Source organism: Peromyscus maniculatus, chromosome 12, assembly GCF_049852395.1.
Source record: "Peromyscus maniculatus bairdii isolate BWxNUB_F1_BW_parent chromosome 12, HU_Pman_BW_mat_3.1, whole genome shotgun sequence".
Lineage (NCBI taxonomy): Eukaryota > Metazoa > Chordata > Mammalia > Rodentia > Cricetidae > Peromyscus > Peromyscus maniculatus.
In genome coordinates this window covers 24,515,661-24,530,069 of record NC_134863.1, presented here as the reverse complement: position 1 = coordinate 24,530,069, position 14,409 = coordinate 24,515,661, and the positions used below count along the sequence as shown (strand labels likewise).

General features: G+C 42.0%; 1 protein-coding gene across 1 annotated transcript in view; it reads right to left on the bottom strand.

Annotated features, from left to right (window-relative positions):
• The window catches only part of Osbpl11 (oxysterol binding protein like 11), a 58,538-nt gene that overhangs the window by 23,424 nt on the left and 20,705 nt on the right, over positions 1-14,409 (bottom strand). The window contains exons 3-6 of the mRNA XM_076548749.1: positions 10,053-10,228; positions 8,908-8,987; positions 7,188-7,364; positions 2,397-2,598 (exon numbers count right to left, since the gene is read on the bottom strand). Coding sequence (XP_076404864.1) covers positions 2,397-2,598; positions 7,188-7,364; positions 8,908-8,987; positions 10,053-10,228 — 635 coding nt within the window. The remainder of the gene's footprint in view (positions 1-2,396; positions 2,599-7,187; positions 7,365-8,907; positions 8,988-10,052; positions 10,229-14,409) is intronic.

The following is a 14,409-nucleotide window of genomic DNA, read 5'->3' as shown; positions in this document are numbered from 1 at the left end:
AACCTGAAATGAGACACTATGTAAAAGAAATCCACCCGGAAAAGGGCTGATCTTGCTTCTTAGACAAGTCTGTGAATCATGGAGTGAGTTCCCAAACAATAGATTGACCATTAGTATCAACTATGTCCCTCTAATAATCAAATGTATATAATTAGGCTTTAGTGGGGAGTCACTCCAGGAACCTGAATGGTAAAACAACATAATTTGTTTAAATTAAAGACTGCAATTTTCCTAACTAATAACTGATTGGCTCTAATTTAAGTTACACACACACACACACACACACACACACACCCCTACCTTTTATTTAAATCATGAACAGCCTAACATAACTTTTAAACTGAAAACCTTTTCTACTGAATAAACAGAGCTGACCTAGTGAAAGTCAGCAATCACATTTAGAGACCTGTCACCTTCTCAGTTAATGAGTCAATGGTCTCTTGTTACCCTCAACTAGTTTAACAGAGTAGATTCTATACCTAATCAATAATGGAAATGTTCCATTTGATTTCAGAGGCTGATCTGGGTTTCACAGAAGCTAGGTTAAGGAGTACAAGAATTAGGGATGCTCGGACTTCTAAAACAGGAAACTAAAAACAGCAGGACACTAAGTCCAAGGCCAGACTCAGAAGAGAAATAAGTGACAAATCACCCAACAGGCTAATAGTGACATGCCTTGTTCAATGGCCCTTGGCACTAGGGGCATTAAGATTGGAGGAATGTCCTGGCTAAGGTCATGGGACCTATTTTAAAGTTGTACAGAAATGAAAATACTCCTCTACCCTGAAATAATTACATTAATTAAAAGACCCATTTTAGGGGGCTACTTAGCTAACTAGAAACTATAATAAGACTTTATTAAACCAGTCATTTATTAAACCTGGCCTCAAGGCCTCTCCAAATCAACACAGATACAACCAACCGAGTCTTTAGATAACATATATTCTGACTCTATGGTCCAGGCACAGTACTACACACTTGTCATCCTTGTGTTTAGAAAGCAGGTGCAGCATGGGCTGGAGAGATGGCGGCTCAGAGGTTAAGAGCAGGGGCTGCTCTTCCAGAGGTCCTGAGTTCAATTCCCAGCAACCACATGGAGGCTCACAGCCACTTATGAGATCTGGTGCCCTCTTCTGGCATGCAGGCGTACATGCAGAGCACTCATACATAAAATATAAATAAATAAAACTAAAAAGAAAAGAATCAAGGAAGCAGGAGCAGCTGAGGCTTGCCTGGGATACACAGTGAGTTTACAGCCAGCCCAGGCTAGACAGTGACACTTTATCCATGAATGAATAAAATGAAAATATGACTTTATGAAGTTGAACATTCTTCTAAACAGAGATTTCATTTGTCATGTTATTGAGGAATTTGAATGGAAAGGTAACTTTTTCAAGTTATAGTTTCATTCTGAGGTGATTTTAAAATAAATTTGTACATGCCCAATTTGGAAAAGATAGCAACTATGGTTGAGAACCAGCAATGGCATTAGTTAATTAGTTAATTCCTTGAACTACCTATAAACCTAGCCTCCAAAAAATCCAACGTGTGAACAACTTTTACTTAAAAACTTCAAAACTTTGGTAATTAATGCAAATTTACTCATACACCTTTCTTGATCATGAGGAAATGTCAAAAATAAAGTTGTATTAATTTAAAGCATACAAAAGTTTCACAATTGTTTTAAATGATATACTATTTAATCAAATATTTATTTAACATTTAATCGAGTAACCAGCACCAGTGTTACCTGATAGACTTTTAAAAATTAAACAGTACAGACTAGAAATAAGATGTTTCATTTTCCTAACAAACTCAGGAACTAAAATTAGCCCCCATTTCTTACACCAGGGTAACTCATCTAAGGTTCAAATTAGGGAAATAACTTGAGAAAACCAAAGTACTCACCTAAGGATGTAATACAACCAAAAAATTTCCCTTAGCACAAGAATGGAACTTGGAAAGTATTCCTGATATTTAGTGGGAAACACATGCTATAATACAATACAATACTACAGAGTTAACGAGCCATGGACAGAGCTGGTGGTCGGGACACGCCCCCAGTGACTCTACCCAGATTACCTTGGATACAAGAATGCCATTACTTTAACAGAAACTGAGCTGTAGATTTACCTTTTGACATGTTGAGTTTGAGGTTTAGAAAGGTATATTCAATGATGTTAAACATTAGACTGAAATTATTCTAAATTCCAAAACAGGACACAATCAGGAAGTTTGTAATTAGTGTACTAATTAAAACCAAGAGACTCAACTGATTTTTTTCCCTTCCCTCTCTTTTTTCAAAAAATGTTTCTCTAGCATTAGAATGATAATGACTACAGTCCTTCCCGTGTTTCAAGGCCAATGTCACACTCCACCCTTAATCCACGACTCACCTGAGGGCAAGGAGCCCTTCTGATGTGAGGCGTGCTGCAGCTGGAGGATGTGGAAGCAGTCGTTTAAGCAGTTCATAGTTGCCATGGAAGTAGCTTTGAGCATCAAGAGGTCCTGGTCCAAAGAACTCAGAAGGCCAGAAGCAGGAAGGCATTCGATCCGTCTGATTAGGTCTCGTTGTTGTCCTTCAGCATGAGACATCATCTAAGAAAAGAACAGTCCTGTGGGTCTCACTCAACATGACACACATCATTTAAATAATAGAAATCATTCTTTGAAGCATTTTCCAAATGACTTAGAAATTAATCTTAAGTTTGCCAGGCTATTTTCTTGCTTAAAAAATTATTTTATTGCCGGGCGGTGGTGGCGCACGCCTTTAATCCCAGCACTTGGGAGGCAGAGCCAGGCGGATCTCTGTGAGTTTGAGGCCAGCCTGGGCTACCAAGTGAGTTCCAGGAAAGGTGCAAAGCTACACAGAGAAACCCTGTCTCGAAAAACCAAAAAAAAAAAAAAAAAAAAAAAAAATTATTTTATTATTTTGTGTTTATGGGTGTTTTTGTCTGCATGTGTGTGTGTGCCACATGTATGCAGTGTACCTAGAGGCCAGAAGAGGGCATCAGATCCCTTGGGACTGGAGTTAGAGATAGCTGTGTGCCACTATGTGGGTGCTCGAGATTGAACCAGGTCCTCTGCAAGAGCAGCCAGTGCTCCTAACCACTCCAGCCCCTGCTGGTCTATTTTTAATTAATGGGCATTTAATGGTGCTTATCAACTGAAGATTGTGACCTTTGATGGCTGCACTTTTTCTCTGGAAGCAATAAAGCACAAAATGCTTGCCACGTTCTGTCAGTAGTATTAATTTATCCGAGTCCTCAGAAAGAACATTCAGAACATCCTCAACAGCAGTACTGAGTTTTCAGTCCACAGTTAAAATGAATCTACAGTCTGTGCCCTCGATCACTTTCCTGATACTTTAGTCAGGACTGACTTGAACAACTGTGAAAGCATGACAGCAGCTCACCCGCCTCATCCCTCACCTAACTTCCAAGTCAGGGCATCTTGATTTGTTGTTGTTGCTATTTGGTTTTAGAACAAGTACTAGATTATAAGCTTTCCAGAAAAAAGATTTAATCAAGACATTCTTTGATTAGGAGCCTATCCAACACTACTATAACCCCCACGGTCTCTCCATATAGTCCTGGCTGTCCTGGAACTCATTCTGTAGACCAGGCTGGCCTTGAACTCAGAGATCCACCTGCCTCTGTCTCCCAAGTGCTGGGATCAAAGGTGTGCACCACCACACCAGGTTCCTATCCACCTCTTCTAACAGAGGCAATGGAATAAAAACAATGTAATATTTGTAGAGGAAAACAATTGATGATACTTTCAAGTGTAAGAAGGTTCTCAGATTGTTTATCCTTGGAAACTGTTAATTCACACAGAAACTCTGTAATGGAAAACTCTTAACATTTAGAAGCTGTGTGTGTGTGTGTGTGTGTGTGTGTGTGTGTGTGTGTGTGTGTGTGTGTACCCACTCAAAGGCCAGGTGTCCTTCTCCATTGCTCTCCACCTTATACCCTGGAGGCAGGGTCTCTCTGAACCTGGAGCTCCCTGTTTTTGTTCTTCGGCTTGGCTACTGGCCAGCAAATCCCAGTGATCCCGGTGTTAGGGCTGCATGCACAAAGAGCTGGCTTTTTAGTGATCCAAACCCAGGTCCTCATGCTGGTGGAGCAAGTGCTTTTCACCCCAGACACCTCCCCAGCCCGTGTTCCATACTGACACACATAGTTTATCAGGCAGTTAGTGACAGTGGGATGCAGAATGGCCTTAGAAAGCCAATCGAGTGTGTCACATGCAACAGTTTCTAAAATATGAGCCACAGTCAAAGTTTAAACATTTACTTTCCCAGGAAAAAAAATCTTCAAAATGAGAAACTGGACATAAAGGTATCCATATAAGCACATCTATAAATGTGAATGTATGGGTGCCCTGTGTATTGTTTTTTTGTGTGTGTGTTTGTTTTTGTTTTTTTTCCCAAGACAAGGTTTCTCTGTGTAGCTTTGGAGCCTGTCCTGGAATTCACTCTGTAGCCCAGGCTGTCCTCGAACTCAGAGATTCGCCTGCCTCTGCCTCCCAAGTGCTGGGACTAAAGGCGTGTGCCACCACACCCAGCTTCCAGTGTTACTGACGGCAGCTGGCTTGGTAGCGTCTGAGTGCAGGCTCAGACACTGTTTATGAAGACGGTAATGCGCATTTCAACGGTCAGCGTCTTAGCTTTAAGACTTTAAAACTGTTGTCATATAAATTTTCATTTAATATCTAAAATCTAAAAGTTGAATTTTTGGATTATAAGTGTGTGAATTTTGCTTATGTGTATAAACTGATGTCCTATACCAAATAGAGGTTTTAACATTCATTTTTGTGTGTGTGAGCATATCTGCACACAAAGGTGTGTAAATTTAATGTGCCATGTTCAAGTGTGGCAATCAGAGGACAACTTGTGGGAATTGGTTCTCTCCTTCCACCACGTGGGGTCTGGGGACCAAGCTCTGGTCATCAGGCTTGGTGGGCAAGTACCTCTACATTCTGAGCTATCTTTCAGACCTTCAAATAGTTTTTTAGGGGGTCATTTGTTTGTTGTTTGATTTGTTTTTTGAGGCAAGGTCTCACTATGTAGCTCTGGCTGACCTGGAATTCACTAGTAGACCAGGCTGAGGTCAAACCTCTGCCTACCTCTGTGGTGATATATTATGTATCAAATAAAGCTTGCCTGAGGATCAGAGGACAGAGCCAGCCACTAGATTAAACAAAGAGGTCAGGCAGTGGTGGCACACACCTTTAATTCTAGCACTTGGGAGTCACATGCCTTTAATCCCAACACTGGAAGGAAGTGAAATGGCTGGGTGGAGAAAGGCGTGAGGAGACAGGAACTGGACCCTTTCGGCTGAGGACTCAGAGGCTTGCAGTCTGAGAATTCGTGGAGATGGGATCTCACCTTCCATTCGGCCTGAGGATTTGGTAGTGGTGAGAAGTTTCTCTAGTGGCTTGTTCCTCTGCTTCTCTGATCTTTCAGCATTTACCCCAATATCTGGCTCTGAGTTTTTATTATAATACCATTTAGGATGGTATTATAATAAAATTCATGCAACATGCCTCCTCTCAAGTGCTGGGACTAAAGGCATTCATCACCACACCTGGCATAAATTTTAATTTTAAAAACTTACTTAGTGAAGCAAAATATCAAGAAGAATGATTTAAAAGGCAGAAGAAAAGGAGTCACATATTGCTTTTAATGAAAGAGATGTTTTACAACATAACCTGTTGTAGAATATTATTTTATGATGTGCTACATTTGTTTATGCTGTGGAATATTTGTTTTAATGATGCAAAGCTGTGTTGCATTCTTTTATGAGGCATTTGTTTAACTCTGTGAAGCTGTGTTACTTCCAACGGCCAATAGCTTGGCAGGAGAAAGGATAGGGGGGGCTGGAGGGAATAAATGGGAAGAGAAATCTGACAGGAAGGAGGAGCAAGAGAACAAGGAGAGGAGGATACGAGGGGCCAAGCCACACAGCCACACAGCCACACAGTCACACAGTCACACAGCCAGCTAGCCAGCCACACAGCCACACAGCCAGTCAGTCACGGAGTAAGAGTGAAAGTAAGATACACAGAAATAGAGAAAGATAAAAGCCTAGAAGCAAAAGGTCTATGGGATTATTTAAGAAAAGCTGGCTAGAAACAAGCCAAGCTAAGGTCGGGCATTCATAATTAACAAACAATAAGCCTCTGTGTTTGATTTACTTGGGAGCTGGGTGGCAGGCCCCGCCAAATGAGTAAGAGTCAAAAAACAACCAACTACAATAACCTGTTTGTATAACAGGACTAGAATCAAAAGTGGTTGTCTTGTGTGTCTCAAAGTACATTACTTCATCTCTCTAAACTTCAATTTCTTTATCCATAAACATAGTACAATAGATCTTGATAGACAGCACATTTCTCCCCAGCCTTCTGCTTTGAGTGACTTACAGTATTATTTCCACAACCCACTTCCTAGTCCTGGAAGCTCTACCAAATTGAATGTAGCAAGCAGTGCCGGAAATAGTTACACCCCAGCAAACTGCACCCTTTATTAGTTGGAGTTACAAAGAGAAAAATCACGAGATAATGCAATATCAGAATTAGCTCTCCTTGTGTGTATGATACAGTGTTATGTGTCAGTCTGCCTGTGTGGTCCTTCAGCTTGAGCTCAGGGCCTTGTACACACTAGCCATCTTCTCTACCACTGGCCCCATGTCTTCAGGCCTACATATCATATGCTGTTGTTTATTAAATAGTGTCTACATAGGCTCTATATCCTTCTCATTAGGTTTAATGGTTCTCTGATTCTTTGAGACAGGAACTCACACTGTAGCCCATGTTGGCAATTCTCCTACCTTGGCATTCTAAGTGCTGAGATTACAGGCATGGTCCACCACGCCCAGCTAAAGACTCTTGATCATAAATTTTGCATCAAAGGAACCTGTCATTTTACTTGAAAACTAAAAGACAGACACAGATTTCTGAAAAGAAAACTAAAAAAGATTGAGATTCTTGGAAAATGACAGTATCCCAGCACACAGTTGTGTGATGTGGAGAATTTAGACAATCTGTAATCTTACTCTTTATCACTTAACAGAGTGGAGGAGAAACCCGGAAGGGCCCACAGACACAAACAGAATTACAGCACTGTGAGAAAACCAGGCAGGCACACCGCTGCTGTGCACCTTACCTGGCCTTCCGTCCATACTTACTTCTCTGACTTCCACAAGATGGTCTGGATGCAAGTGCGCTCTTTTGTTCACCGACTGCAGTTTGGAATGTCCAACATTAAAAAAAGAAATGGCATTCTGACTTGGTCTCCTCTGGGATATGGGAGAATTACCACTAGACGCCAGTGAGAAGCTCCGTGACTTCAGGGGAGGATTATTCTGTCAGAAAAAGAAAATAATTCCTCTTTTGCTTTTTAAATTTTTGGCTCTCTTGCCATCAAATTACCATGTACTTCAGGCTTTATACTTGTACAGTTTTGAGACTATATTAACATCAGATTGACTTAGGCAAATTTCTGAAGATTAATTTTATGGTATTCAAAGTTTAGAAAACTGAAATTTCCAGTTTGTTATTCTCAAAGAATTTATATATATATTTTTGAAAGTCCAAGAACAAGATTTTTCTGATTTCTTATTTTGAACATTGCAACACAAAGACAGTATATACATATAATAAGGAATACATGTGTTCAGTATGCAGTAATATAACACATCTCCTAAAGAAGCAACCAGGCATCCTTTGAACAGTCTGGTACTTTCTGCTCACTGTCACTGACGAGCAGTTTGTACCATGAGACTATTATACTGTATTTCCTGGAAACTGGGTGTCAGCCCTAAATACAATGTTCTGTTTGCTTTATTTTGAGGAAGGTTCTATATAGCTCAGGCTAGCTTCAAACTCACAATCCAGCCTTAGCCTCCAAAATGCTATTATTACAGGTCGAACATTCCCAGACCTAGATCATAATTTTTAAAAATTAGTGGGAAAAATGTTAGGAAGAAAAATAGAAAGTGAAAAATGATGAAAAAATTAAGTTATCCTCAGATACAAAATCCTCTGAATGAGCTCCTCATGTATCACTTTTAGACATCTCCAGATTTCACACTTCAGACCCTCCTTCTCACCTTAAAACACAACAAAGCTAAAAACATTCTAAAGAGCCAGGCACAGTAAACAATAAACTCCAAAAAAGAGACATAAAATATTGAGCTGGCGAGAAGACTCGGTGAACAAAGAAAGGCATTTGCTCCAAGGCCTGACAAGCTGGGCTCAATCCCAGGAGCCCACGCTGAAGGAGGGGACTACTCCTAAGTGTTCTCTGGCCTCCTAACATGATAGGCGGGATGCACGCGCGCGCGCGCGTGCGCGCGCGCACACACACACACACACACACACACACACACACACACACACACACACACACACACGAACTACCACACGACCCAGGAATTCCACTCCTATATACATACTTCAAGTAAGAAAATGAGGGGCCGGCAAGATGACTGACTCGGCTGGTAAAGTGCTTCCTTCCACCACACCTGAGGACCTGGGTCTGCTCCCCAGCAGCTGAGTTAATAGGCCGGTGTGCGGTGAGTCTGCAATCCCAGAGCCAGATTCCTGTGGCTCGTTGGCCTTTAGTCTAAGCAAAGCAGTGAGCTCAGACTCAGTGAGGACAATTTCAAGACACAAGGTGGAGAGTGACTGAAGAAGAAGACACTGACCTTGAACTCTGGCCTCCATCTGTACCCACACACGCACATGCACACACACCTGAAGTAATATGTTCACCCAAAAACTGAAACCCAAATGTTTATAGTCTACATCGTTCGTCGCATCTATGAGATGAAAATAAGTCAGCTACTGGGGCTCACAGCTGTAAGCCTATCACTTTGTGTGCTGACACTGGACGGCCGCACGTACCTTCCCAATGGCTTCCGTGTGGTGCTGGGTACAAATCTGCAGCCTGCTGACCCAGTGCTGCCGCTCTTTAGCATCTGTGGCTGACGGAGGGAAAGAACACACACGGCATTTATTTTAGACTGATCTGGGGAACACAGTTAATTGTCCACAGCACAAAAGAGTCTATTTTCCTTGCAGAAAATGTCACTGGAGAGGGGACAGGAGACTCGAGTGCTGCCCTTGCCAGGACAGCCCACATGCAGCCAAGTGAGGACCTGAGGCAACAGGTCTTAAGGTCCTTACAGTGCTATGTCTGTATCTGTTTGTTTGTATATCTATTTTCATTTTTCCAGACAGGGTTTCTCTGTGTAGCCCTGACTGTCCTGGAACTTACTCTGTAGTCCAAGCTGGCCTTGAACTCACAGAGATCCACCTGGCTCTGCCTGCTGGGTGCTGGGATTAAAGGCAAATGCCACCACTGCCTAGTTGAAATGTCCCTATTTAAACAAGCAACCTCCATTAAGAATCTAAAGTATCAGGGCTGGAGAGACAGCTCAGTGGGTAAGAGCACTGACTGCTCTTCTAGAGGTCTCAGGTTCAATTCCACATGGTAGCTCACACCTGTCTGTAACTCCAGTTCCAGGGCTTCTGACACCCTCACACAGACGTACAGGCAGGCAAAACACCAATGAACATTAAATAAAAATGAAATATATATATATATATATATATATATATATATATATATATATATATGAATCTGAGGTATTAGCAAGCCTTTCAGATCTTAGCAGAATGGTCAGTTAGGCTAGCACTATATGTGTACTTATTAAGTAAAAACCACACATTTCTTCACAAATTAGTTTATCTAGACAGAGGCTATAAGCCAGATAAGGCAGCACAAGCTTGTGATTTTAGCACTCAGAGGTGGAGGACAAGCATTTGAAGTCAGGCTGGGCTGCACAGCAAAACCCTGTCTAAAGCAGCCCGAGTGATGGTCATATCGCCCTGAACACTCCTGACTTAATCAAAAACCAGTGTGAACACCCAAAACCAAACCCAAACCCAGTAAGTTATACCACACCTTAGTGAATATGGACATTTTAACAAACCCCAACTCTGAATTTACATTGCTGTGGAGGGGACCCCATGCTAGGTTGGCCTACCTCTGAGTTTATACTGCTCTCCACTGGCAGCATTCACTGTGAAGGTGTGGGAGTCCTCATCGCTGGGGGAGATCACAGCGCCTGCAAGCTGCAAAGTACCTCTGGGTTTCTGATTTCTTGACTGTTCATTCACAAAGTACTCCAGTAGCCCAGCTTCATTGTTTAAAACAAAAAACCTGCAATGAATGATGTCAAGAAAGTTGTGATTTTCAAACATTTGTCCTAGCCAAACTAAACCATGCAAACTTCAATCACTTAAAAACTATAATAGATTTTTACTAAAAAACAAAACAAAACAAAAACTAAAGCAGGGCAGGAAGTAAACCCAGGAACACTACACTACATTTGGTTTGGGTGTCATCCTGGTTTTTGACAGTCAGGAGTGTTCAGGGTGATCTGACCATCGCTTAGGCTTCTTTAGACAGGGTCTTGGTGTGCCAGGTAAAATGAGTATGGGAGGGAGCTGCAGAGATGGCCCTGTGGTTAGGAGCACATGTTGCTCTTGCAGACAACCTGAGTTTGGTTCCCAGCACCCATTCTTAAAATCACCTACAACTCCAGCTCCAATGGGATCCAATGCCCTTTTTAGTCTCCACAGGTACACACACACACACACACACACACACACACACACACAAAAAAAAAAAAAAAAAAAATAACCCTCAGCAATCGATATGAACTTTTAGAGAAATGAATGATCTTCGACTTAACCAGTGAAATACACACTGAGAATGTCAGCGTAGAAGGATGTTGGGACTGTACCTTTAGACAGGTCATAAGTGAAGGTTACTTACCTTGTTTAAAAATGAAAAGACTGCAACTGGAGACACAGAAACACAGGGAACTCGAGACTAAATGATGAAATACTGATATACCTTGGCAAAGAATTTGATGGAACACTGGTGGACGTTGGAAAAGAATTTGATGTTCTGATTCAGTTATAGACTAGATAGTTTAGGATGCATCAATCCAGATCCCAACTTAAGTAGCACAATAGTTCCTTTCTTTAAAAGTTGGTTAAAAAGTTTGAATTTCTCAAAATGTATACTTATGTTTTCAGAGGGTTTTTTGGCATTCTATGCAAGAGCCAAGTTCATAACAGAACCTGGTGTAAAATGTGAGCCAATCAAGAGCCAGGAAGGAAGATGTTCAATGTCTCAAGTGACATTGAAATGACCATATCAAAGAGAGAATGGGATCAGCCTCCTGTTCAGGAAGAGAGAAGGAGTTGATGTAGGGGGTAGGGCGTGGGTGGGGGGAAGCTAAATTGCTCGGCTCTTCTCCTAGGGTTTGCCATTGCCATTGTTGCAAGATAGGGCCTCTCTACACAGCCCTAGCTATCCCAATGCAGGCCAGGATGGCCTTGTCAGACACACATCTGCCTGAGACTGAAGGCATGCACCACCACACCTGGCTCTCTCCCAAACTTTTCGACATGCTTTTGAGTTTTGGAAAAATGTACTCACATATTTTGACAAAAATTTAATTTTAATATTTGTGCAGTTTCTCTTTTCTTTGGTTTTGTTGTTATTTTTCTGTGACAAGGTCTCATGGAGTCTTAGGCTAGCTCCAAACTTTCTATGTGGTCAAGGATGACTTCAAATTCTCATTCCCTTACCTCTGCCTCCAGAGTGCTGGGTGTGGCCCTGAGGATCAAGAGCGCCATGAATGCTAGGCAAACACTCTATTGAATGAGCTCCAACCACAGTCATACTTTTGTAATTGTTTGTTTGTTTTTGTTTTTTGAGATAGGGTTCTCCATGTAACAGCCCTGGCTGTCCTGGAACTGATTTGCAGACCAGGCTGGCCTTGAACTCAGTCCGTCTGCCTCTGCCTCCTGAGTGCTGGAATTAAAGGCTTGTGCCGCCACTGCCTGGCTATAGTTCTGTCATTTTAAAACTCACATCTCATTACTGGTGGAGTTAAAGACTGTTTCATGTGTTTGTTGAATACTGTAAACTGCCAATCACATCATTGCTCATTTTAAAGAGTTATTTCCCAAAGACTTAAAGGAATTATTTGAATTAACATAAAGCAACCATGGATAAGAACAGAGGCCAGTCAGTATGGTCTACAGAGTGAGGTCCAGGACAGTCACCAAAACGGCACAGAGAAACCCTGTCTTGAAAAAACCAAAAACCAAAAACCAAAAAAAAAAAAAAAAAAAAAGAAAAAAGAAAAAAGAAAAAGAGTTGTCATGGCCACGATGTCTCTAACTAACTAAGCCATAGTTGGTACCAGAGACTGGGGTTTTGCTGTGATAGGCCTGACCATATTTTTGGGACTTGGGGTTAGGAAAGCAGTGGAATGTTTTAAGCACTGATTAATAGGCCATCCTAGTAGGAACATTGAAGACAGTGGTGCTGAGGTGATTTGAACTGTGGGGACCTGACTCAAGAGGTTTCAGAGAAGAATTTTAGTATGTAGCCTAGAGATTGTTCTTGTGATATTTTTGGTGAAGAATGTGGCTGCTTTTTGTCCTTATCTGAAAAATCTGCCTGAGGCTAAAGTGAAGAAATATGGATTAATTCTGTTGACAAAGGAAATCTAAAAATAGCCTAGTATAGATTATGTTGTGTAGTTATTAGTGTTAACTCTAATGAAGATTAGAATGAAATTAACTATAATGAAAAGGAGCAAGCTGAGCAATTGAAAATACAAACGCACAGATTGAGAAAAGGGCACCAGAAGTGGAATGGAGCTAAGTTCTGTGTTCAAGGAGATAAACAGATTAAGAAATGGAATAAAGGAACAGTGACTTCAGGGCAAGATCCCACCCAGCTAAGCTTCTAACTTGTGAAAAGGGATCAAAGAAAAGCTCAGAGCTGGGTGTGTGGGAGCCCATTTTCAGGTTTCTAGTGACTTTACCCCACAGGTCTGCATAGAGAGGATGATTAGGACCACGGGCCTGAGTGCAGGTGTCTGAGATGGTCTGCACTTCGCTGTGCTGGGGGGAGGTCTTTTGCTCCACCCCTTGGCATCTCTATAAATACCCTAGGGCAGAGACAGTCAGGGCCCATTGGAATAGGTTCCAGGCCCTCTCAAGGTTATTCTATATTTTCTGTCTGTTTATCTACACTTTCTAAATCCTTCTATCTAATGTTTCCTGCTACTCTCACTCAAGAAAACTCTGGGCAACTGTGGGGTTGGTGGGTAGACACCCCGCATGGGTGTAGTAGTGGTGTATACCTTTAATCCCAATACTCCAGAGGCAGAAGCAGGAGGATCTCTGCGTTCAAGGCCAGCCTGGTCTACAGATTGAGTTTCAGGACAACCAAGTTTAGGCAGTGAAAGAAACCATTGAAAACAGAAAGTTGGTGAAGATGTAACTGAACGAAGGGACCATGTTCCAGTCTCAGCAAGCAGCAGAACTTGGCAGCTTCGGCCACATGGTTCTGGCTTTAGAATCAAGGATAGAAGAAACGGGTTATGGAATCTCCCTCCACTACTAAGGAAAGACACTGAGGCCAGGGTTTCGGGATATCCGTGCACAAAGTCCCAGAGAGGCCATTGTGTGAAGCTGTGAAGGTGATGCCTGGATTGCCTTGGAGACCCCAAGATGTTGGAGATGCCAGAGTTGTGGGATACCTGCTGAGGAGAGCTGCTAACAAGGAGGGGAACCAGCCCAAGAGAAAGAAGTGTGCTGCAGTCAACAGAGATAAAAAGAGATGGAGATCTGAGGAGCTTTTGACATCATACATGGAGATGCAGAGTTTGGAGTTTGCCCAGCTGGTTTTTGGTCTTGCTTTGGTCCAGTATTTCCTCACTATCCTCCCTTCCCTACATTTTGAAATGGTAATGTATATCCTGTGCCATTATATATTGGAAGTGTGCAATCTGTGTTTTGATTTTGATTTTATAAGAGATTACAGTTAAGAGATGGTATGAATTCCAGAAAAGACTTTTGAACTTTAGACTTTTAAACATTGTTGAGACGGTGACAGGCTAATGGAGACTTTTGAAGCCAGACTAAATGCATTTAGCATTATATTATGGCTGGCGGTCTATGGGGGCCAGGGAGTGGAATGTGGTGATTTGATTAGTTATGACTTCACAGTCTCATTTGAATGCTTGGCCCACAGGGAATAGCACTATTGGGAGATGTGGCCTTGTTGGAGGAAACATGTCACTGTGGGGGCAGGCTTAGAGGTCTCATATGTTCAAGCTACGCCCAGTATGGTAGACAGACCACTTCCTGTTGCCCGGGGATCAAGATGTAGAACTCTCAGCTACCTCTCTAGTACCATGTCTGCCTGCATGCTGCCATGATTCCCATGACTATAATAATGGACTAAACCTCTGAAACTGTAAGCTAGCCCTAATTTAATGCTTTCCTTTATAAGAGCTGGTGTCTCTT